At 39.6% G+C, this 25,633-nt stretch overlaps 1 protein-coding gene across 1 annotated transcript in view; it reads left to right on the top strand.

Annotated features, from left to right (window-relative positions):
- The window catches only part of LOC124619698 (rab3 GTPase-activating protein non-catalytic subunit), a 170,878-nt gene that overhangs the window by 52,782 nt on the left and 92,463 nt on the right, over positions 1-25,633 (top strand). Inside the window, exons 10-12 of the mRNA XM_047146253.1 lie at positions 6,520-6,660; positions 13,480-13,718; positions 15,987-16,138. Of these exons, the coding sequence (XP_047002209.1) occupies positions 6,520-6,660; positions 13,480-13,718; positions 15,987-16,138 (532 nt within the window). The remainder of the gene's footprint in view (positions 1-6,519; positions 6,661-13,479; positions 13,719-15,986; positions 16,139-25,633) is intronic.

The raw sequence follows: 25,633 nt of genomic DNA, 5'->3' as shown, positions 1-25,633 counted from the left end.
GATGCGGTCACAGGCTGGCTCCAGGCACAAGCGGGTGATTTTTATGCAGAAGGAATTTCAAAGCTTGTGAAGAGATACGATAAGTGCCTCAATCGCTGTGGAGACTATGTAGAAAAATAGTGCAAAGATGTAGTTGTAAGATGTATATATTAAAATATTTTTATTTAACTTGGTGTATTTTTTTAAATCAACCGGAGGTTACTTTCTGAACGGCCCTCGTATACAGCTACAGAACATCCCAGTATGATGATTCTTGACATTTGTGGATGCTTCTAGAAGGTACTCAAACCAAATATAAAAATTAAAACTCTGCAGTCCAGGTGAGTTTTGAACTCACGACCCTCCATGCAACAGTGTAGTATCATACCCACTACACCACGGTGCTACTCAGCTTCTTCTGCGACATTGCTCCCTCCTTTAGCGAACAGCGTCTTGGTGTTTTGTCCTCCTAGTCTGGGAATGAGTCATCAGTCCTGCATACTCTGACTCCTGATGACTGATGCTCACCCTGGCGGTGATCTTCTTAGAACTTCTTTTGTCACTATGCTCTTCGTCACCTTTCCACTTGTTGCCGGTCACTGGAGCTTCGAATTTACCCTGGGTTGCAGGATCCTTATAGGGCTTCATTCGAAGAATGTGGACCGTATCTCTGATCTTTCATCATCTTGTGTTGGGGTCGAAATCTTCAGTTTCATAAGTAACATCAGACAACTGTCTTACAACCTTATTAGGTCCAAAGTAGCACCTGAGGAGCTTCTCAGAGAGACCAACCTTCCAAACAGGAGTGAAGATACAGACGAGGTCACCAGGCTGGTAGACAACAGGGCAGAGGTTCGCGTCATACCTTCGGCGATCATTTTCTTGAGCCTGTCGAGCTTCCACAGCTCTGGTTAACACTTGGCTGATGTTGTCATTGTCCACATCATTAGGATGTAACAGAAACACAGTGTCCATCATCGTAGTCACCTCACGCCCATGCACTAGGAAAAATTGCGTAAATCCTGTGGTGTCTTGTTTGGCGGTGTTGTAGGCAAACGTCACAAAAGGTAGCACCTCATCCCAGTTGCTCTGCTCAGCATTGACGAACATTGCTAGCGTGTCGGCCAAGGTCTTATTCAGGCATTCAGTAAGCCCATTAGTTTGCAGATGGTAGGCAGTCATCATGTGATGAGTAATGTTGCACCGATGGTTTATCTCTGTCACAAGATTCGATTCAAAAACTTTCCCTCGATCCATAATTAACGGCCTTGGGGCACCATGTTTTAATACAATGTCTTCCACGATGAATTTGGTTACCTCAGATTCTTCGGCTGTTTTCACAGCTTTTGTAATGGCATAGCATGTCAGATAATCAGTGCAAAGAATAATCCATCTATTGCCACTAGCACACATTGGAAATCATCCGAGGATTCAATCCCAATGTGCTGGAAAGGCGTTTCGGCTGGTGGAATTGGTATGAGTCAGCCAGGTGGTTTCTAAGGAACTGCCTTTCTTCTCTGGCAATCTTGACAATGCGACACTTGGGGATGGACACTCCTGAGTAAACCTGGCCAGAAAAATTTCGTGCGGATTCTATCATAATAAATCCTAAATGTCCAGCCTCAGGTGTGTCATGGAATTTCTGTAGAACATCTAAGAGCATGTATTTAGAAGTCGCTGGTAGCCGCCTCATTCCAAACGGATCAAAGTTTTTCTTGCAAAGTAATACATTAACTACCTTAAATTGTCCTTTCACATCCTCTGACCAATTTAAGGCAAGCATAATTTAAGATATCTTGGCGTCCTTCAACTGCTCAGCAGAGAGATCCTGGAGTGCAGCGAGACAGTCACTATCTTCATCAAAGTCTTGATGGCCTTGCACAGGGTTTCTTGAGAGACAGCCGGCATCATGGTATTTTCTTCCATTTTTGTATGCTATGGTAATGTCATATTCTTGAAGATGTAGTGCCCACCTAGCGAGTCATCCTGATGGATCCTTAAAACCTGTCAACCAACAAAGTGAATGATGGTCTTTAACAATTATGAATGGCCTTCCATAGAGATACTGTCGAAATTTGCACATGGCCCAGATCACAGCAAGACATTCCCTTTCTGTAGTTGAGTAGTTTCTCTCGGCTTTTGTAAGTGCCCTAGAAGCATAGGCTAAAACCTTCTCTTTTCCATCCAAAATTTGCACGAGAACAGCACCGATCCCATACCCGCTGGCATCTGTGTGTAATTCTGAAGGTGCTCTCTCATCGTACAGACCAAGTACAGGTCAGTCGTCAGAGCTTTTCGCAGTTCATCGAAAGAATCTTGGTGAGCACCACCTCAGATAAATTTAGCATCAGCTTTTAACAACTCCTGGAGTGGCCTGGCTTTGATACAGAAGTCTTTGATAAAATGATGGTAATAAGAACGTAATTCGAGGAAGCTTCTCACATCTCTAATACTTTTAGGAATAGGAAGTTCCATTACAGATCTCACCTTTTGTGGGTCTGACTGTACACCTTCATTTGACACAAGGTGTCCCAAGTATTTTGATTTCTTTTGCTCCAAAGAGACACTTTCTTGGCTTAAATCTCAGTCCACCTTGTTGGAGACACTTAAGGACAGCCCTCAGTCTTTTTATATGTTCATCAAACGTCTCTGAGAACACTATAGTGTCATCTAAATAACAAAGATACATCGTCCACTTCAGGTGCCATAGAGGATTATCTATCATCCGTTCAAAAGTTGCTGGTGCATTACACAAACCAAACGGCACTACCTTAAACTCATACAGGTCCTCAGAGGTGATGAATGTAGTTTTCTCACGATCAGCCTCATTTACTTCGATTTGCCAGTATGCCGAGTACATGAGAAAAACTTAGCCCCGTTCAGACAATCAAGTGTATTGCCAGTTCGTGGAAGAGGGTAAATGTCCTTTTTAATTATCTTATTAAGCTTCCTGTAATCAACACGAAAGTGACAACTGCCATCCTTCTTCCTGAAGAGGACCACTGGTGATGACCATGGGCTCTGTGAATGCTGAATGATGTCATTCTTCATCATTTTCTCTACCTCTTCACGAATTATTCGATGTTCCATTGCTGACACACGGTATGCTCTCTGGCTTATTGGTTGATGGTCTCCAGTGCTAATCTGGTGCTTCACCGTTGATTTGTCTGATTTGCTCCTCACCTGTGGATTGAAGCATTCAGAGAACTCTTGAAGAATCGCAAGCATCTTCTTATGTTGTTCCCTAGTGAGATCTGGTGATAGTCGAGCTAGAAGATCTTGTCTCATAGTGGTAGCGGTAATTTCATCCACAGACTCAGCATGGAGGTTTCTAAGATGCTCAGCTGTTCTTCAATTAATGGCTCAGCGTTTGCTACGCACATGCGTCACGGAAGGATCTGTGATTCTTGGGGACAGTTAACTATCCACAGTTCACCGAATCCATTTGTAAACGAGACGACAGAGGCTGGTATAACCAAGTTATTCTTTAGTGGTTTGCTTCTCTTACACTCCACTACAAGATCCGTGGGTTGATGCATGACATGACACCTGACATTTACCTTTCTAGTGCTGACTGCAGGAATTATCACTTCATCCAGCACACATAGCCTCCATACACTGATGTCCATCTTTCTGTCCACAGTACCTCATCTTGTCTAGCATAATCTTCAAGCGACCACAATCTATAATTGCCTGAGAAGCTTTCAGAAAGTCCCATCCGAGAATGACATCATGACTACACTCTTGTAAGATGATGAATTCTAAAGGCTGTGTGTGGCCACTTATACCCACACAAATGGTATATCTTCCTGTAGGTTTTACATATTACCCAATAGCCACCTTCATCAGAGATGTTTTGTTGTCAATGAATACGGTTTTCTGCAACTGACAACGGTACTTCTTCAAAATGACTGAATATGATGCTCCAGAGTCCACAAGAGCTTGGGCTGGTCGGCCATCTGTGAGGATATCGACCTAATTCCTATCATTTTTGTAGTGATTGACAGTGGAGGATTTTTCTCTTCAGTGGCTACACCTCCAAGGAAGGTCGCACCCTTTAGTTTCCCAGGTTGTGGTGGTTAGGTGATCGTCTGGAGCTTGATCGTCTGGAGCTTCTAAATGACGATGGAGACATTGATTGGCATGTTGGGGAGTGTCCTCTCCAGTGGCTGGTTTGCGGTGATTGTGACCTACGTCTCCTGCACCCACATCTTCTTGTTCATCTTTGTCGTCCCAGAGTTGGCATCGGCTAAGATCGGTCTGCCGTCTTCTGGCGCAGGCGTCATCAAATATCCGCCGCCTTTCTCGACAACAGCGCACCGCATGTCCCGGTCGTCCACAGTGGAAACAAACTGGTTGGTTATCCCGGGTCCTCCAGGCATCAGTCTTCCTTGGTGCTCAAATAGGTTCCTCATGTGGCATTGTGGGAACATAACTTGGCCTGGGTCTCGACTTTTTCACCGTTTCAAAGGGAAATGAAGAACGAGAGATTGGGTTCAATGTCTGTTCCAGTTCCTCCCTTATGACCCCTTGAAGTCTCCCGGTTTTTGCTCACTGTGTAATCCTAGTGCCTTCTGAACTCCCTCTCTCACTATCTGACGAAGAACACTTGTGAAATCAGTTGCTTCCTCCATCACAGACATCAGTACGACGTTTGGAAGCCATTCAAACTTCTTGCGTGTAATTCTTTTTTGATGTATTGTCTCAATATACTGGCACCATTTTATGAAATCGTCTGCTGTCGAAATGTCCTTCAGGAGTAGCGCTTGATACATGTCCTCAGCAACACCCTTCATGAGATGTGCAATCTTATCTTCTTCCTTCATTCTAGGATCCACTATTTTACACAGCTTCAAGACGTCTTGAATGTAGGATTCTGTAGTTTCTCCTGGACACTGTGCTCTGCACTTTAATTTATCTTCAGCCTTGTACTTCTGTTGTTGTGTGTCGCCGAAATACTTGCGCAGTTCAGCCTGGAATACTCCCCAGCTGAACTTCTCCTCGTTGTTCTCATACCCTTGCTTGGCAGTGCCCTCAAAGTAGAAAAATACATTAGCCAAACACATAGTGGCATCCCATTTGTTAAATTTGGCTGTACACTCATATACCTTCAGCCACTTGTTTGGATCTTGGCCATCGTCACCAGAGAACCCGGAGGGATGTCTCATGTGGTGGCACACAGTTGGTGTCATCGTAACATTCTCTCTTCTTCTTCTGTCTCCGATAGATTTCGATCTGCTGAATATGGCTCAAACTTGGGTTTCTAGCCACGTAAACGACAGCTCTGTCGTGGCCTGATGGGAGCCACTGTGTCGTCGATAATGTGCGCTATCACAAGTTCCAATACCCAACGTATCCACCAGAATAATGTCACGTAGAATAAGGTTTAATTAAATGAATGATGAATACTCACTTCACTTAACGAAGATTTATTCAGCACTTGCACATACAAGAGCGTGGAGCGAACTGCCTCCGGCCAGAGCACATACAGCATATATACAGCTACAGAACATTCCAGTACAGTGATTCTTGACATTTGTGGATGGTTCTAGAATGTACTCGAACCAAATATAGAAATTAAAACTGTACAGTTCAATTGAGTTTTGAACTCACGACCCTCCATGCGACAGTTTAGTATCATACCCACTACACCATGGTGCTACTCAGCTTCTTCTGCGACATTATTTTATTAGATTTTTCAGACTTTATCCATTGCTAGCTTTTTTGTTATTGATCCTTATTTTGCCTTGTTCTCCTTCTCATTTAACAGTAATAATATCTTGCACTTTGCAGTTTGGTGCGAGCTTTTTGACTTACTCAGTGAAAAATCCAGTATGGAGTAATGACAATATTACAAAAAGGATAGATTGCTGCTCGCCATATAGCAGAGATGCTGAGTTGCAGATAGGCACAACAAAAAGACTGTGAAACAAGATAGCTTTTGCCCAAAAAGGCCTTCTTCAGAATTAGACCACACACACACACACACACACACACATACACATACACACACACACACACACACACACACACACACAAATGCAACTCTCACACACACGACCACAGTCTCTGGCTGCCAAGGCCAGACCTGGTCTCAGCAGCCAGAGAGAGAGAGTGTGTGTGTGTGTGTGTGTGTGTGTGTGTGTGTGTGTGTGTGTGTGTGTGTGCGTTACATTTGTGTGAATGTGAGGGTGTGTGTACATTGTCTAATTCCATTGAAGGCCATGTTTGCCAAAAGCTTACTTGTTTGACAGTCTTTTTATTGGGCGTATCTGCAGCTCAGAATCTCCGCTATATGGTGATCAGCAATCTGTCTGTTTCATAAAATTGTCCTTTTGACTTAAAGTCACTTTCATGGTTTGCATGCCTGTGTTACAGCTTAAGTTATTCAAAGAACTTGTCAGTTGCCCTCGCTAGATTAAAAACTGGAAGTTTTACTTCTATATATACCTACCATCACCCGATTACTGGTTATTTTTTCCTAGCACTTGTGATTTAGTTCCATAATAGAAATTAATATGCATGTTTTCATTTTTTCAGGTTATTATATTTAGGTCATGGATTTATGGGACTCAATAATACTTCAATGAAAGGCGGTAACAGAAGTCCATTCCCATGTGTTTTCATTGATTCTAGTGGCTCACTGAATGAAATTATAGTTCCTTTCCACTTTGCACTCAGGTAAGTCTGCTCAGGGTTGGTCTAACGTGCCAAATTTTAAACCCTTATTTTTATACTGATTTATCTTTTTAACAAAATAATTATAATTCCCCCCCCCCATATGAACCATGGACCTTGCCGTTGGTGTGGAGGCTTGCGTGCCTCAGCGATACAGATGGCCGTATTGTAGGTGCAACCACAACGGAGGGGTATCTGTTGAGATGCCAGACAAGCGTGTGGTTCCTGAAGAGGGGCAGCAGCCTTTTCAGTAGTTGCAGGGGCAACAGTCTGGATGATTGACTGACCTGGTTCTGTAACACTAACCAAACTGGCCTTGCTGTTTTGGTACTGCGAACGGCTGAAAGCAAGGGGAAACTACAGCCGTAATTTTTCCCGAGGGCATGCAGCTTTACTGTATGGTTAAATGATGATGGCGTCCTCTTGGGTAAAATATTCCGGAGGTAAAATAGTCCCCCATTCGGATTTCCGGGCGGGGACTACTCAAGAGAACATCGTTATCAGGAGAAAGAAAGCTGGCGTTCTACGGATCGGAGTGTGGAATGTCAGATCCCTTAATCGGGCAAGTAGGTTAGAAAATTTAAAAAGGGAAATGTATAGGTTAAAATTAGATATAGTGGGAATTAGTGAAGTTCGGTGGCAGGAGGAACAAGACTTCTGGTCAGGTGACTACAGGGTTATAGATTCAAAATCAAATAGAGGTAATGCAGGAGTAGGTTTAATAATGAATAAAAAAAATAGGAGTGCGGGTAAGCTACTACAAACAGCATAGTGAACGCATTATTGTGGCTAAGATAGACACGAAGCCCATGCCTACTACAGTAGTACAAGTTTATATGCCAACTAGCTCTGCAGAGGATGAAGAAATTGATGAAATGTATGGTGAGATAAAAGAAATTATTCAGATAGTGAAGGGAGACAAAAATTTAATAGTCATAGGTGACTGGAATTCGAGAGTAGGAAAAGGGAGAGAGGGAAACATAGTAGGTGAATATGGATTGGGGTTAAGAAATGAAAGAGGAAGCCGTCTGGTAGAATTTTGCACAGAGCATAACTTAATCATAGCTAACACTTGGTTCAAGAATCATAAAAGAAGGTTGTATACATGGAAGAACCCTGGAGATACTAAAAGGTATCAGATAGATTATATAATGATAAGAGAGAGATTTAGGAACCAGGTTTTAAATTTTAAGACATTTCCAGGGGCAGATGTGGACTCTGACCACAGTCTATTGGTTATGAACTGTAGATTAAAACTGAAGAAACTGCAAAAAGTTGGGAATTTAAGGAGATGGGACCTGGATAAACTGAAAGAACCAGAGGTTGTACAGAGTTTCAGGGAGAGCATAAGGGAACAATTAACAGGAATGGGGGAAAGAATTCCTGCCCCCACCATTCCTCCCCCCCCCCCTCAATTTCCCCCCACCCCCCCTCCCCAATTTCCACCACCCCCACCACCACCACCACCATCAGAATTTCTGTGATGCAACTGGAATGCCCCTTTGTCAGTAAGCCATAGGAAATGAAATCTAAATAAATAAATTTGTTTCTCTTTCCCTGGTAATGCCAGTGGCATTCCAAACATCATATGACTCATACAGTGGTGCTACGTTGTAACATTCTCTGACATCGTTTCGACAAATGTTAACGTCAGTTGATGTGATGCATGTGTGTCACGTTACTGTATTGGCTGTTATACATACAATACAGTGTGTTAAAGTTTTCTGTTTACTTCTGTCCACAATGTCAGAAGTATTATGTATTTTTGATCTGTACACATATCTTGTAATGCAATGACTGTTTTTAAGACCACATATATGTGAGGTGAGAGCCAAAAGGGACCTCTTGTCAGCAAAGTCAGTTGTTCAATATTGTTGTAAAATGTTGTTTGCCTGAAAACTAAGGATTTTGTTGTTGTTGGTTTTTTTTTTTTTTTTTTCCCCCCCCCCCCCCCCCCCCCCCCCCCTTGTAATTTCAATACACCTTTCTTTGTCCTCTACGAGCTACAATTAGAAATAAAACAATTTCCAATAGATAAAAATACTTAAATTCATCGTTAATGTAGCAAATGTCGAGCCTAGGAAGAGGTACCTCTTGTCACTTATGGAGAAATAACATAGGCTGACAAGAGGCCCCTTTTCATTAATGTAGTTGGCTAATATACATCACACTGAAAACTAGTCTCTCCTGAATGCTAGCAGCAATTGAGGCAACTATTAATGACTTCTCTCAACAGAAGAAAGTTTCCTGATAACAATGATGTCTGTCATGACTACAGGTCCCTCTTCCTTCATAGGTTTTCAAGCCAGTAATATTGCTGATATTCAAACTATACTCTGCACATATCTTTTTAAGAGTTACTTATTACAAATGGTTATTTATTTTAAATATTTAGCATACTGTATTTGGCTTTTGTAAACAAGTTTTGGTAACCATGCAAACAACTGCAAATTATTAGCAGAGCAACGTACCAGTTGCGTTTGTTTCTAAGTTGTGTGTTGAGTGTCTAGTTAAAATTGAAAGTGATTATAAAGTTTTACCTGTCGACTTGTGATTGATTGATACAATACAGGATGTACATAAAGTCTGGGTACACTTTCAATTATTTATTGCACATATTATAGTTTGGTAATTTGCCGATAGTCAGCGCTAGTCGGAAACATGGTGAGTTCAAGTGTAGCATGAGCTTTCTGTGTGTGGGAGTTTGACAAAAACAAATGTGCTACAGCTGTTCAGCGGACATTTAGAAACAAGTACGGTAAAAAGCCACCAACGAGGAAGGCCATTTACCACTGGTACAACAAATTGGTTACGACGGGTTGCTTGTGCCCGGCAAAGAGAAGCGGACGTCCCAGTGTGAGTGAAGTGAGTGTGGAGCCCGTACGAGAGACATTCATAGGGAGTCCAAAGAAATCGGTGTGTCGTGCTTCCCGTGAACTCGAAATGGCTCCAGTGGCAGCGTGGAAAGTTCTGCGACAGAAGCTGTCAATGAAACCATTCAAATTGGAGCTAGCGCAGAAGCTCAGTGATGACGACAAAGACAAGTGTTTTGAGTTTTGTTCACAGTTGCAAAATTGAATGAGGATGGGGATGGCATTGTTGATCACTTAATTTTTAGCAACGAAGCCACTTTTCACGCTAATGGGAAAGTGTGTTAGGCATAATTGTCGAATTTGGGGTACAAATCATCACCCACACAAATACATTGGATTTGAATGTGATTCCCCAAAGGTAAATGTTTTTTGTGCCTTGTCATGTCGAAAACTGTATGGACCATTCTTCTTCACCAAAAGCACTGTCATTTGATATTCCTACTTGGTCATGTTGCAGCGATGGCTGATGCCTCAAATGCTATTGAAATCTCCATTCATCTTTCAGCAGGATGGGGCTCCACCCCATATTCGTTGTGAAGTTTGTGTGTACCTGAACACGGAGCTGCCGTATCGATGGATCGGTCGTGCTACCGAAGGGGACAGCTATTTCATTAAATGGCCTCCCCGATCACCAGATCTCACTCCGTGTAACTTTTTTCTGTAGGGACACATTAAAGATCTGGTGTACGTACTGCTTCTACCACATGATGTAGCAGAGCTCAGGAAGAGAATACGGAAAGTAACTGCCACAGTCGACAATGCCATGCTGAGACAGATATGGCAAGAATTCGATTACCGTATTTATGTCTGTTGGGTGACTCATGGTTCGCGTATTGAATGTTTGTAAAAAAGAAACTTTCAGAGTTTCTCTTCGAAATGCAATATGTATGATATCTGTACAATGTTTAATTCTTGTGCAATAATTAATTGAAAATGTTCCTGTACTTTATGTACACCCTGTTTATAATGTAACAATATATTATTGATATAACTTATGATTGATTGATATGTGTCTAATAGAAAAGAGTGAAGATAAGATTTTAGATATATGAAATAAGATAGGTTCTGATAATTACAGCATCACTGGTGATTATGATGCATATGCGGATTATTTTTTGGCAAGAATTTTAAGCAGTGACAAATCAAGTGAAGATGAAGACCTGCCTGAGTAAGAAGAATCTGTTAACGTTCCAGAAACTTCTTTGTTAAAAAACATTCTAAATGTGAATGACCTTCCAGTGAGTAACTTCGATAACTTTATTAATATTGATGATGTAGTAGTTGAAATAGAAAGAAGTCATGATGTTCAGAAGGTAATTGTTGAGAATAATGGTGGGAAAAACCTGGTCACAATTGATAATTGCATTGAATTAGTCGACAGTTTTGATATTGAAAACAATCATAATATCGTGGTGAATTTTCTAGAAACTGGCTGTGCGTATAAAGAAAACTGCTGTCAATTATTTTCTGCTAATGACTTTTTGCAAATGAGCTATGAATGCACTAAAATCAGTCATTACCATGACAATGTTAATTATTTGATTAAATGATTTTAGGTCAGCTTTGCTGTCCAGCCTCAGACTCTAGTTTGCGGAGGGGGGAAGGGGCGGGGGGGGGGGGGGGGGGTGAGGGGGGGGGGGAGCAGTTCAGGTGAAGGAACAATGTTTATCCAGCCAACAATTGCGTTGGACAAAAAACAAAAACAATATCTTGATGGGGTATTTGGCATGGAGGATTTGCTAAAAGAAAAAGAAGAAAATGATTGTGTCATTCATGCCAGTAGGCAAGATAAAATTTACTTGTGATTGGGACTTCTTCATCTTCTCCTCTCCCTCCCTCCCTCCCTCCCTCTCTCTCTCTCTCTCTCTCTCTCTCTCTCTCTCTTTTGTGGGTTCATAGGAACTTACATCTCCTCTTTGTCAGACTTGGTTGATTGAATTGAAAAATCAACACCACCGACTAATGTTGATTCTGCTGTGAAGGTTGGAACTGAAAAAGATGATGTTCTTGTAAAAATATGTGAATGATTAAATTTTTTTCACAACAGTGGTGCCAAGAAAGTGCCCCTTGTAACTCAGTAAACTACTTTGATTTCATTGTTGAGAACCAAGGTAAAGCATATCCCAAAGTCAACATTGCAGGGAATGTGTTTGTGCACCATCTAATTGTATTAGAAGATGAACCTCACAGATTTCCTGATGAAGTAATTGCATAAGTAATGACAGGGAAATGTCAAGAATGCCTCTTCAAAAATGTCAGACCATACTGTAAAGAAGAATTCAAAGACTTTTTATGTCCTGAAGTTGAACCTGAACCTGTTGCTGAAGCCAGCAGTAGTGCAGCTGTTGATCCCAAGTCCGATGATCCGCAAGCAGTTTCTGGACCCTCAAAAAAGTGTCAAGTCGGAGCTGTGAAACATATTTTTTTATTACTTAAAAGAGGACACTTACAGCAGTGTTTTGCTATTAAATTAATTTCTTGAATGTAAAATATAAAGGTTTTGTATTACTTAGAACTTTTAATACATTTTCTTGTAACAAATTTTAAATGTCTGTAACTTATACATTTTCTTGTAACAAATTTTAAATGTCTGTAACTTTAAAAAAAAACTTTTTATTGTTACACTAAATTATTTAGATTTTTATGCATAATTTGAAAATATTTATAATTCAGAATCAAGATTTTCCGACAGGAGATCCCTTTTTGCTTTCCACCTGACATGTTGTTATATGTAGACTGTCAGTCAGGCATGTTGGACATTGTGTAGTAAGTAAGTAATGTTCTGCAAATAAGTGATGACTTTTTTTGTTCTTCATATTTTGCCCTGCTCCGTACTATCAGTACATTTTATTAACTTTTGAGTTTCGCAACAACCAAACACAAACATACACACGAAATTCAAGCTTTCGCAACAAACTGTTGCCTCATCAGGAAAGAGGGAAGGAGAGGGAAAGACGAAAGGATATGGATTTTAAGGGAGAGGGTGAGGAGTCATTCCAATCCCGGGAGCGGAAAGGCTTACCTTAGGGGGAAAAAAGGACAGGTATACACTCGCACACACACACACACACATATCCATCCGCACATACACAGACACAAACAGACATTTGTAAAGGCAAAGAGTTTGGGCAGAGATCTGTGTGTGTGTGTGTGTGTGTGTGTGTGTGTGTGTGTGTGTGTGTGCATGTGTGTGTGTGTGTGTGTGTGTGCGCGCGAGTGTATACCTGTCCTTTTTTCCCCCTAAGGTAAGTCTTTCCGCTCCCGGGATTGGAATGACTCCTCACCCTCTCCCTTAAAACCCACATCCTTTCGTCTTTCCCTCTCCTTCCCTCTCTCCTGATGAGGCAACAGTTTGTTGCGAAAGCTTGAATTTCGTGTGTATGTTTGTGTTTGTTTGTGTGTCTATCGACCTGCCAGCACTTTCGTTCGGTAAGTCACATCATCTGTGTTTTTAGATATATTTTTCCCACGTGGAATGTTTCCCTCTATTATATTCATAAAAATAATAAAGTTGCTACTAAATCAGTACCACTGTTAAGATCCACAAATGACATACCCACTTTTGATGAAAGTAGAGAAAACTTTGCGTGACTGTTGAATGAACTGCAAGGGCTAGTTAATGCAAAATGTGGATTAAGGATAAACAAAACAGAGAAAGTATCAGAAAAATTCTTTTTGATCCATGTTTAATAATTTTTCATTTGATAAGACATTGTGTTCTAACGAACATTGTGTGATGTATATTAGAAAATTGTAAAAGTCAGAGGTGATATACATGCCTGTACAGTTTCAGCTGCTTAGAATAGCATTATTTGTCAAATATTAAGAAATTTTTGTATTCAGTATCTTTTTTGTTTGCTCTTAGTTATTTGTATTCTAAAGGAAGTTAATTTTATCATTTATGCACTGTATACAAGCTTAATGATTAGTTTTCATTCCTTTCTGTCAGTGATAAAAACAGCAGAAGAGCGCGAGATTTGCATCTGTTGAAAAAATTGAAAACATTCTTAAAAGAAGTTGATTTTGAAGATGACAGATTGCTGGAAGAAGTACAAAAAACAATGAGTGAACTGAAAACAAATGAGATCAGGCTGCAAGCTATTGAAATGCTGTCTTCTAATAAGTATAGCATTCCAGAAGCTTTAGAAATTGCTTTAAATGAATGCGTGGACAAACTTTCTGTCCAAGGTTAGTGATACAAATAACTTATTATTTTATGCATTTTCTCTATTTTATGCTGGACTGTTCTTGATACTTTAAGTTATATGTAAATCAATTCATCGGCACTTTGAAAGTGCTTAAAGTTTCACTAGAGGTTGTGTTCATTGAAAATCAGGAGATGACTGATGTCCAGTACCTGATGATGATTGACGAGTGAAGCAAATAGTGAACTATTGTTAAAAAAACTTCCAAAACCATGGAATGAGATGTAACATGCAATAGCTGGAAATTATATTCTTTTGTATGTAATTGTAAACAGACTAAGCAAGTCATAATGTGGTTGTGAGTACATTATGCTTTTCCTTGAGTTACCTTAATATACTTAGTTTCTGCTTTCTGATTTGATTGCTAGAAGTATCTAAATTAGTTCCAACTAAAGACTGTTGGCTAGCAATGCCATGCCTGAGCACAGCTCGAACAGCTTGAGCATTTCTCAAACAGCTTGAGCATTTTATGTCAACTCTCAAAAAATTCTGTGTTCTGCTCAATCTGTAAGTCGCCCTGCTATCTATCAACTTACTGCCTTTTCAACCTTTGTTAGGGTATTGATTTATTTTGTATTTAAAAAATAAAAATAACTGTGAAACAGGGACTGCAGTATCTTTTAAGGGGCAGGTTGTATATAAAACTAGTAACTAATAAGTGAGTAAAAGATCCTTTTTTAAAGGACAGCTTTAAATCACCATGAATGTTTATACATCCACATGTATGTATAAAGAATTTTTATTGCAAATTTCTTCAAGTGCAATAGAACTGAAAGACTTTTTCTAATGTGTTTGATGAAGCTGTCAGATTTTAAGTATGGCTAGTTGTCAGTTTCTTGCATATTGTTTGCACTTACGGTACACGAGTCAAATGAGCAGGCATGATACCATATCGAACTCTGCAGTATATTGGGAAATCTTGAACCCATGTGAATGATTTTGCCAAGCCCTCAATTATTTATAATGTGTATACTAGTAACCCCCAGTTCTTTAAAGAATCATACTCCACTTATAAAACGGTTTGAAGCATCGAATTACTTTAAAAATTAGTTAGTATGTTAAAAATATGACTAAAAGTGTGTAAGAAGAAAAAGTTTAGCAAAAATTTTGCATGTAGATACTGTCTGCAGAGTGGGTTGCAAATACAGTTAGTGTTAAAGAAGTAATAAATTAAAATGTCGTGTGTGATGTTGAAATTTTACTGCACACAGTTTTAAGCAAAAGCTAGTTTTTCACAATTTTAATGTTTGTGACATCATCTATCCCAAACTATGTGCTGTAAAATGATGTAATTTTGTTCATTGTTATATGTGGACACTGTTTGCAAAATGTGTTGCAAATATACTTGGTAATAAAAAAATTAATAAATTAAAATATCATGCCTGATGCTGAAATTTGACATGATGAACACCAAAAATGTAATAAGTGATAATTTTTTTTCCTTTCATCATTTCATGAGGAGGAGGGAGGTGGGCTGGGGCAGGCGCGGGGGGGTGGGGGGGTGGGGGGGGGGGGGGGTGGGGGGATCAGCAAGAAAAAGGTTTGTAAGTTTTGAAACTGTGTGTAAAGTCTGTTGGTAGCCACTAAGTGCTCTCATTCTTAAATACTGGATGAATATAGTCTGGTATTTGTGGGCTATCAGTTATGCTGCCTCAAAACACACACATAGTTCCTAACTGTAATCCTTCTCTTGATGTGCTAAACTTCGAATATAAGATCACGTCTTTTAAAGAGTAGATTGTGACAGCATTTGAAATTTTTAAATGTCGTCAATAATTATGCAAAATATTGAAAATGAAATTTTTTGTTGTGCTTAGGAACCATTACATAGGCAACGTGCAGTTAGTACTGTGTTCCAGGATAGTCCATTAGTAATCATCTCATGTACTCCATATGCACTGTCACTGTCACTACATTGGAAACCTGTAAAGTGGTGTATTTTTCTGGCAGTGTAGTTTGATTATGCCCGTTCCACCTCTGAAAATGTGGCCATTTACCACATTTCAGTTCTTGTTGTTTGGAAATTTTGATGTTAATATTTTGAACCAAAAAGACATAAACTTGTGGTAGTTACACAGCTAAAACAATTACAGATTTACAAGTCCTTACAGAAGAAGCCATATATGTGAATATTATAATGTACATGTAGTTATTATGTACAGTACCATGAAAAATGTGATAGGGTATATTTATAATTTCATCACTATAGAGAGTTAATGATAGTTACGGTAACTTTTCTGATTCTTCTCAGATCCGGAAACACTTGACCATACAGGAAAGCTGCTCCTGCGAACCACACAAAACCTGCAGAAGTTAGTGTCTTTCTATCAGTTTGTTAGACAACAACAAGACAAACCTCCATCATATAATGCAGTAGTTGCCACTGATCTGAAGACCCCACAGGTAGGTATAGATGTGTTAAATTTGCTTTTTACATAGAAAGAAAATGATCTCTCAAATAAAGTCAGAAAATATTTCTACTTATCAACTGAGACAATGTTTCTTTCCAATCCAGAAGTTCCTTCATTTGATACAAGAAAGAAAAGTGTTCAGAAGGAATGAGAGTATTGGGAGACTGCCGGCCGGAGTGGCCGTGCGGTTCTAGGCGCTACAATCTGGAGCCGAGTGACCGCTACGGTCGCAGGTTCGACTCCTGCCTCGGGCATGGATGTGTGTGATGTCCTTAGGTTAGTTAGGTTTAATTAGTTCTAAGTTCTAGGCGGCTGATGACCTCAGAAGTTAAGTCGCATAGTGCTCAGAGCCATTTGAACCATTTATTGGGAGACTAAGCAAATAACGTGTACTGGATCAGTGACAACCTAGCAGAATAGGGAATGATGTCATTTCAATAAACTATCATTGGTTTTCATTTATGTTAACTTTCCATTTTTTGTTTCTTTTATGTATCATTAACTTAATTATTGTGTAGGAAGCTTATTTATTTCAACAGTCCTCTCCATTATTATTCCAAGTCTGAATTACTTTCTTCCTCTTTATTCATATTTCGTTTTATTTATTTATTTATTTTTTCATTCAAATTTAACTATTGCAATGATAAACTGAAATCTAGCCTTAAATTTTGCTAAATATTCCCGGAATATGCCCCATTAATTGAGAAATGTACATGTGACAAGGAAAATAAAAAAATATTCTTTTGTGTAATTTTTTAGGAGCACAGTATACACAGTAATTTACGTTAACAACACATAAAAGAAACAAAAAATGGAAAGTGAACGTAAGTGAGAACCGATGATAGTTTATTGAAATTACATAGTTTCCTATTCTGCTAGTTTGTCACTGATCCAGTACCCATTATTTGCGTAGTCTTCCAATACCCTCATTCCTTCTGAACACTTTCCTTTCTTGTATCAGATGAAGGAACCTCTGGATTGGAAAGACACATTGTCTCAGCTGATAAGTAGAAATATTTTCTTACTTTATTTTACACATTTCTGTTACACATAATATTCTGATTATAATTATCTAATTTTGTTTACTTAAAATACTGTGAGTATTTTTAATCAAATCTTATAAGTATGCCATTTCATAATCTTTACTTAAACCATATTCCTACCAGTGTAATGACTGTTGTATAATTTTACTTTGCCCTATATATACATAAATGTACTTCAGGGATAAGGGTCTTTCATGGACACAGCCCTTCCTCATCGCGACCTTTCTTGTTCTATGAAACATGACTAATAGCTCTCAGCATGCATAGATACAGTCATGATATTTCTTCTCGTTACCTACTACTTCTCTTTTGAGCAGACTAAATTAGGTGGCAAGTGATTAGCACTCTGGACTCACGTTCAGGAGGATGACGGTTCAAACCCACATCTTGCCATCTTGATTTAGGTTTTCCATGGTTTCCCTAAATCACTTTAGGCAAATGGCAGTATCGTTCCTTTGAAAGGGCATGGCCAATTTCTTTCCCCAATCCGAGCTTGTGCTCCATCTCTAATGACCTCATTGTCGATGGGACGTTAAACACTAATTTCCTCCTCCTGCACTTTTGAGCAGTTTGATGGTCTTTGTTTCAGATTAATATTGATCAAACCACAAATTGACAGAGTGAGGCATGGGTCATCTCAGTGATATCACATTTTCTAGTAGAAATTCTTTTGATTTCATCACTAATTTTCATTGCCCCCTGTATTTAAAAGCCTTTGATTTTTTTTGTACTCTACTCAGTTTCTTTGTGCTTTACTCAGTGACACTGGATATTTATACAGTTAGCTCTCTTTGTGCTCCCTTCATTTATTTTGCTTAATTATTAGCTTTTGTAACTGTGTGTGTTTTCTTCTCATCACAACTGTCCTCAATTCACTTCCTTTCTCATGGTAGCAGCCTTGGATGTTGACCCGTATGTTTCACCAGGTTATGTTTTCTTTCACCGAGGTCTCCATTCTCCTCACATCAATGTTCAATTGAACCCTTCTGGGCTTGACCTCCATTTTCAAAATTTTTTTTCTGTTGAAGAACACCTTAACTAGCACCTACGGCTACAGTATTGACAAACATCCGTATACGATTACTGCATGGATTCATGCGTGCACAGAAAAGCCAATCGGTAACCAATCTACTATGGTGGAATCATTATTTACTGTTTTGGTGGAGCCTTGTGACAACACAGTGATCATACTTCTGATGCCTGAGTTGCTAACTCTCCTTGCATGCCAAGGTGTAGATGCCCATCTTCCTGGGGCATCAGCACTCCCTGTCAGATGACCCTCGCTGTGGCTAGGTGTTGCCCTTGGGGAGAGCTCCTGACTGGAGTAGGTAGCATCATTTTGGACATTTCACACATGAAACATGTCACATAGATCCAAAACAATGGACACTCCAATGTGGCCATATCAAAACAGGTTTAGACATTCCTGTACTGACAGTTAACAATCCTACTACTACCCTGGCTACCACATGGTGAGAGAGACAAGCCGGATGACTGAAAGCGAAACAGTTTACCCAGTACCTGGTGTGTAGCAGAACAGGTGGTGATAATTTTATGGTGACGTAACTGGTATTTTTTGTGAAACACATGGTAGTCAGATTTGGAGAAGTTGACTCATTAGGAAAATCTTGTAATTAATCACTATTGATAAAGGCCTCTACTGCACACTCTCAAGCTCTTCAGACATGTGTATGAGTTGGGTGACTTACCAGTGACCATTGCCTCTCATGGAACTTTGAATATGGTACAGTGAGCAATCTCTCACAGAGACTATACACTCCAAACAGATGATGAGCTTTGAGATAATATAATAATCTGACTTAGTGCGGATCCCAACCACTCGAGCAGTACTCAGGGGTGGCTCGGACTAGTGTCCTGTATGTGGTCTCCTTTACAGAGGAGCCACACTTTCCTAAAATTCTCCCAATGAACTGAAATTGACCCTTTTGTCTTTCCTACAGCAATCCTTACATGCTCATTCCATGTCTTGTTGCTTTGAAACTTTACACCTAGATATTTAATTGACATGACTGTGAAGCAGCACACTACTAATGCAGTACCCGAACATTAAGGGTTGTTTTTCCTACTTATCTGCATTAGCTTACATTTAGAGCTATCTGCCTATCATCACACCAACTGTAAATCTTGTCTAAGTCATCTTATATCCTAAAAACAAAGATGATGAGACTTACCAAACAAAAGCGCTGGCGGGTCGATAGACACACAAACAAACACAAACACACACACAAAATTCTAGCTTTCGCAACCAACGGTTGCTTCATCAGGAAAGAGGGAAGGAGAGGGAAAGACGAAAGGATGTGGGTTTTAAGGGAGAGGGTAACGAGTCATTCCAATCCCGGGAGCGGAAAGACTTACCTTAGGGGGGAAAAAGGACAGGTATACACTCGCGCACACACACACATATATCCATCCGCACATACACAGACACAAGCAGACATTTGTAAAGGCCTACAGTCACTCAACAATGACACCTTCCCAAACGCCACAGCATCATCAGGAAACAACTACAGACTGCTGCTTACCCTATCCACCAGATCGTTTATTTGTACAGAAAATAACAGCACCCTGTCGCACTTCCCTGGAGCACTCTGCAGAAATCTATGAATAAGGAATCACCCTGTTGCCCTTCACCCATATTTCACAGGATGATATGTGAGAAAAGGGCAAGCTGAGATTAACATGAACAGTACTCTCTAAAACTGTACTGATTTGTGGGTAGAAGCTTTAACCGCTGGAGGAAGTTTATTGAGAGGGAAAAGCCTCTGTCATCACTCTTCAATATATAGATGAAGTTATCTCCAAATAGAAAATGTTGAGCATAGGTGGAATTCTTTTAGATCATGACACTAGACTAAATGTAAGTTTATATGCAGATAACCTAACTCTGATTACAGGAAATGATGATGACCTTCAAATGGAAGTCTATAAGTTGCAGCAGATAGTCTCAGATTACAACCCAACATTGTCAGTAGATAAAAAAAAAAAATAAACTCTTGGAGCAAGTAGAACATTTTAAATACCTGGGATGTAGCATCACTTATGAATATAACACTGATGTGGAAAAAATTAAATAAATTTACTTCCATAAGTGGACCGTCGTAAAAAGTTTGCAGAATAAAGCTAAGAAAGAACCCCAGCTGAAGTTTTATAAAACAACAGCAGTACCAACACTTATTTATGGAAGTGAAGCATGGCCAGCAGCAACATGCCAAGAAAGTAGAATACCGGCTCAAGAAATGAGATTTCTAAGAACAGTGGAAGATTGTACAAGGAAAGATTGAAAAAGAAATGAAGATATGAAGAAAGATTTAGGCATATATAACCTAAAAAGAAAAAGGAAAACGGGAGAAAATGGAAGAAACTTGTAGATGGTGAGGGTGGTGAAAAATTCCCAGTAAAGGCTCTAAATTATAAATGCACAGGAAGAAGAAACGTAGGAAGCAAGAGGAGGGAGAGGAGGAGGAGGAAATTTATTATATGTGAATGGAAAATGTCTTCAAGGCTTCTGCAGCAAACAGATGTTAAGGATATTGGTCTCTAATTTTGTGGGTCCATTCTCTTATCTTTCCTATAGACAAAAGTCACCCGTGCTTTTTTCCAGCCGCTTGGGGTTTGCTCTGGCTGAGAGATTCCCAATGAATGCACACTATGTTAGGGGCCAGTGCTGTAGAGTACTCTTTGTAAAACTGAAATTGGATTCCATCAGGACCTGGAGACTTATTTGCTTTCAACTCATTTAGTTGTTTCTCCACACCAGAGATGCTGATTAGTATGTCCTCCACGCAGGAGTCTGTACGATGGTCTATGGATGATATGTTGGTATGGTTCTTCTGCATGAGCGATTTCTTAAATGCGAAATTTAAAACTTTGACTTGCTATCTTCTTCTGCCACATCAACTTTGTCAATGAGTGGCTGGATAGAAGCCTTAGAGCCACTTAGCAATTTTACTTAGGACCAGAATTTTCTTGGGTTCTCAGCAAGAACTTTTGCTGAGGTATGACAGTGGTAGTTGTTATAAACTCCACAAATTGATCCATTTACAGATACACGAATTTCTATTCTCCGTGACTATCTTCATTCCTGACTGGACTATGGTTTCCAGGTTCATGGCTCAGTGGCATCTTCAGCTTTGAAATTTTTGAGCTCAGTCCATTATTGTGATGTTTGGCTGCTGCTGCACCTTCCGGACTAGTCCCATAGGCAGTCTTCTTGCTGAAGCAGGAATCATCCCTCTTCAGGTCTGACGATACCTATTGTTGCTCATTTATGGTATCACCATCACAATTTCCTCATCATCCAACTTATAACTTTTTTTTTTTTTTTTTGCATCTGAGAGCATTACTCCTTTGACACCTGCTTGCAGGTGGGATTGCTGTATGGAATGTACCTCCCAGACCTTTGCTGGGACCTTTGTCGGGATCTTTGCCTAACCTCTTCAGAATGCGTTCTCAGCGTTTCCCTGGCCCTCGCCTCCTGGCTCTCCACAGTAAGCACGCTCTTCTGCCTCTAATATTGGCAGATGATACGAATGCAGTTCAACTCATTCTCCATCTTCTCTGTGAAAATGGTTTTTATTCTTGAATATAAGCTTTTAAATTATTGTAGGGATGGCAGTGGTTTGGTTCAGGTTGAAACATTATCTTATGCATGATCTGTCTGGGGGACCCTTGACTCTTCCTCCTTTGCAAACTGGGGTATCTGACCCGGCGGCAATTTCGGGGGGGAGAGGGCAAATTCATATTCTTGAGGAAAAAACCTTGTTTCACAAAGCACCTAGCATGCAGCGCACGTCGGTCTATTGATTATTCATATGATTTTGAAACGCAACCCTGCTGGTTTTTGAACACATTCTAAGTTGATTTCTGAATGAATTATAAGTTGATTTTTGGATGTGTGCATAGTGTATGTGATGTCCCTGCCAGGGGAATCCTTGTCAAATCTAGAAATAAACTTTCCTGCAGACAAAACAGGACGAGTCTATAAGAGCTGAGCGGAATAAAGCTGAACCCGTGAATGCCAACCGCTGCTTGTTTATGTGCTTGATTCGGTTTGCGAATGTTCAGCGTTGTTATAATTACTAGCGAAATCCATAGATTCAGACTACTATAGTGGAAATAAACAATTAACAGGAATAACAGGTAAGAAAGATTATGTATTATCTTCTCGGTGTATCCAAGAAAGTGAAATTTTGACAAAAAGTTTTTGGCGAGATTGCTACACTAGACAGGGTCAGTTGTAGTCCCCGGCCAGCAGACGCTTAACTTCCATTCTGGGAGTAGTGTGGAAAACTCATTGTACGAACACGTAATAACGCCTAACCAGAGAATAATAGCTGGATAACTAAACCGGTGATTGTGGCAGGGTTAGTAAAGTTAACCGGAGAATGAGTTTTGACAGAAGTAGTAATGACAAGACTGTTTGTTAGAACAAGGAAGGAGAAGAAATGGGGACATCACACAAATTATGGAAGAATATGACAATTCCAAATTTATACAAAAATTTCGTTCAAGTACTTTTCGGTATCGTGCATGAGAAACTGGGATGTATTAATGAAATTTGAAACTATTTCCTAACATAAAGCCTTTTGCTTGTAGTAGGCCAAATAGGTATTTCGTATAGGTACCTCGTGAATTATATTCTGTTGTATTATAAAAATGATCAATATTGCCAAATCAGTCTCGCGTATTTGGTGTGTGTTACAACTGCTGCAATATTAGAAAGGCCTATTTTGTTTTATGCAGAACACAGTGACAAAATAGATGTAGTCAGATCAAGAAACCACACCAGTCTTGGGTACTATTTGTATTAACAGCTTTTTCAGTATTAGACAACGACGTTTCTATTTTTCATGTAGCTAAACGTTTGACGAACTTTGATAAGATAATAGTTCCTTCGCAGAAAGGAAAGCATGCCATGTAAAGCTGTAGCAAGATTAGAGAGAAAAATCGCTAGGACCTCAGGATTGAAGAAATGTGTGCTGTCTTGCCTGTCTTTTGTCTGGTTTTAGGTATCCTATATTTAATTTTATGTCATACAGAAGAGCAAGTTATTAGCTAATAGGCAATAAAGAGTCCAGATTTTGTGAAGAGCTCTTGTTATCCTGGCTACAAATAATCCTATCCGGTATTAATTGCGAGGGTTTAAAAAGAAAAAAAAGGGAGGTGGGTGCAGGTTGGGGGGGGGGGGGGGGGCAGGATGTCAAACAGGCTGACTGGGAGCAGGAGAGGCACTACAGGGCATTTTAATTTCCACTGTCCTGAAATAGTTTGATGGCATCCATTACAAAATATACACGTTTGAGTTCCACAGAGCGAAATACAGTGCCATGCGGTATAAGAATGTTGTTTGAAGTGGCGTGGCACTGCACTGCACACTTAAGACGAAATAACGTGTCTTACATTTCCTCGAAGATATATGTATTATGTATAAGACATCTTTAGAAAGATGTGCTCTACAAAATGAACTTATTTTTTAAAAGCCGTTTTTTTTAATACGTTCTGATGCGCAGATCAGACTGAGTTATAGTGGGGGGCGGGGTGGGAGTGGGTGAGAGGGGTAGTCTTCACGTGACCCGTGTTTACTTTTAGTGATTTTCTGTTTCCTCTTTGTTTACTGCTTTCATGTCAAATGAAAACAAGACTGATTTCTGTGACTGGGACCTATCAAGTGAATTAAAATACGTTCACATAATTACGGAATGCTAAAATATGTTATTAGTTTCAGATTTTATTTTATTTCCAACTTTCTGACAGTCAAGCATTAATTGCTTTGCAGAACAATAAAGTTATTTTTGTCAGTTTGCTAAAGAAATTTGGCTTTCATTAAGCTTTCCTGCTGAGGCAGTCAATTTATTTGAAACAAAGCATTTAATTCCACACTATTGGCTAGTTTCAACTGTTCACTGCATTTCAAGTACACGTTTTCGTCTTCTAGCACGTACCGCATTATGCCATAATAAAGAACCAAACATGAGATAATACAGTACTGGTACTCCAAGAAAATTTAAAAGCACACTGAAGAACTTCATATCAGGTCGTGGCCTACGTCATTGGGAATCTGGACATACGAATGTGCACTGTAAGGCGAACTGTGCATTTTAGTATGCTTCACGAAATTCCAACGCTCATGGAGTATCCTCTGATGTCTTGTTTCTTTTATGACATAATGTAAGATCTTTTAATGTTTTACACGTACAAACATACGGGCTTCCTATGTCACCGTAGCTGCGCAAGCGCGGTGACGCCTCTTATCTGGCGTTCTCTGGCAACTGCCAAAATGAATCATATTTCTAACAGGTCGCAGGAAAATATTGCAAATCGTTGTTCGAAAAGCATTATTTTCAAAGTAAATTTCCTTTTATGCAAGATGAACTATGTGCGAGAATGTACGATGAATTTCTTAAATCAGAGAGCGTTTGCTCTCTTTTAAAAATCAGCTCTTTAATGACGAGCCATTTAGAAGAATTTCGAGCCCAGAAGATCAGAGATTTATGTCAGTATTAAAAATTTTACTGGCGTATTTGTGTGATGTATCTTAAAGTGTAACATGCGCTAAACAGATCAACATATATGTGAAAGCTTAGCTTCTCTTGTAGCTTATTAATCTTTGAAACAAATATTATATGTGAAAGCTTTGCTTTTCTTGTAGCAACACTATGTATATTAATTTAAACCATTAACTTTTCCTGTTGGTGGAATTTGAATTTATACTTCCATAATACGAAAATATGCAGCGTACATGTTGCTGCACATCAAAGATCTTTACAAAACATGTTTTTTCCCCCTGAGTTTCATTTTCTAAAGTGCTGGGAAATTCTAAGCTGCTGTATAAAACCATATCCATTCAAAGGATAAGTTTTACAGTTCCAAGGGAAAGTATGTCACTTAACACAGAAAAAGTATATTTTCACCCCGGAGAAAATGTATTTTTAACCGGGAGATCCAGGAAAAATCCAGGAATTTTTTTTCCTTGTCTGCGCATACACCCTGGAATACTTTGCTGTCAGTTATCCTGTATTATCTCGCATCAAAACTGAATGTTCTTCGGTGCGGCCTTGATTGCGATATATCGTTGCCAGCAGTGTTTCACTAAGGGCGGCGCCAGCTCCCTGTTTTGGAAGGCAGAAACCGTGATGGGCGGCGCATGCACCGTGTACTGAGCGGTGGCCTGTATAGGATGTCGATTTGCTACCTGGCGTCCGTTCTCAGCGGGACTCATCAGCAGAAGCAGCATTTTCCTGAAGATGGCGACCAGTTGGATCGCCGAAATATCAAGTCAAGTTGATTTTAGGATCCGGCAGCTAACCCAAAGAGACTTTCATGAAATATATATTTTGGAACAGTATTTTTAAAAATCCTCATTAAATATTTTTGTGAATAATGGAGTTTAAATTGATTTGATTGGGAGAATGAGAGAGAGTGCC

This window comes from Schistocerca americana, chromosome 6 (genome assembly GCF_021461395.2).
Source record: "Schistocerca americana isolate TAMUIC-IGC-003095 chromosome 6, iqSchAmer2.1, whole genome shotgun sequence".
Taxonomy (NCBI): Eukaryota; Metazoa; Arthropoda; class Insecta; order Orthoptera; family Acrididae; genus Schistocerca; species Schistocerca americana.
This window is presented reverse-complemented; position numbering and strand designations above follow the sequence as displayed.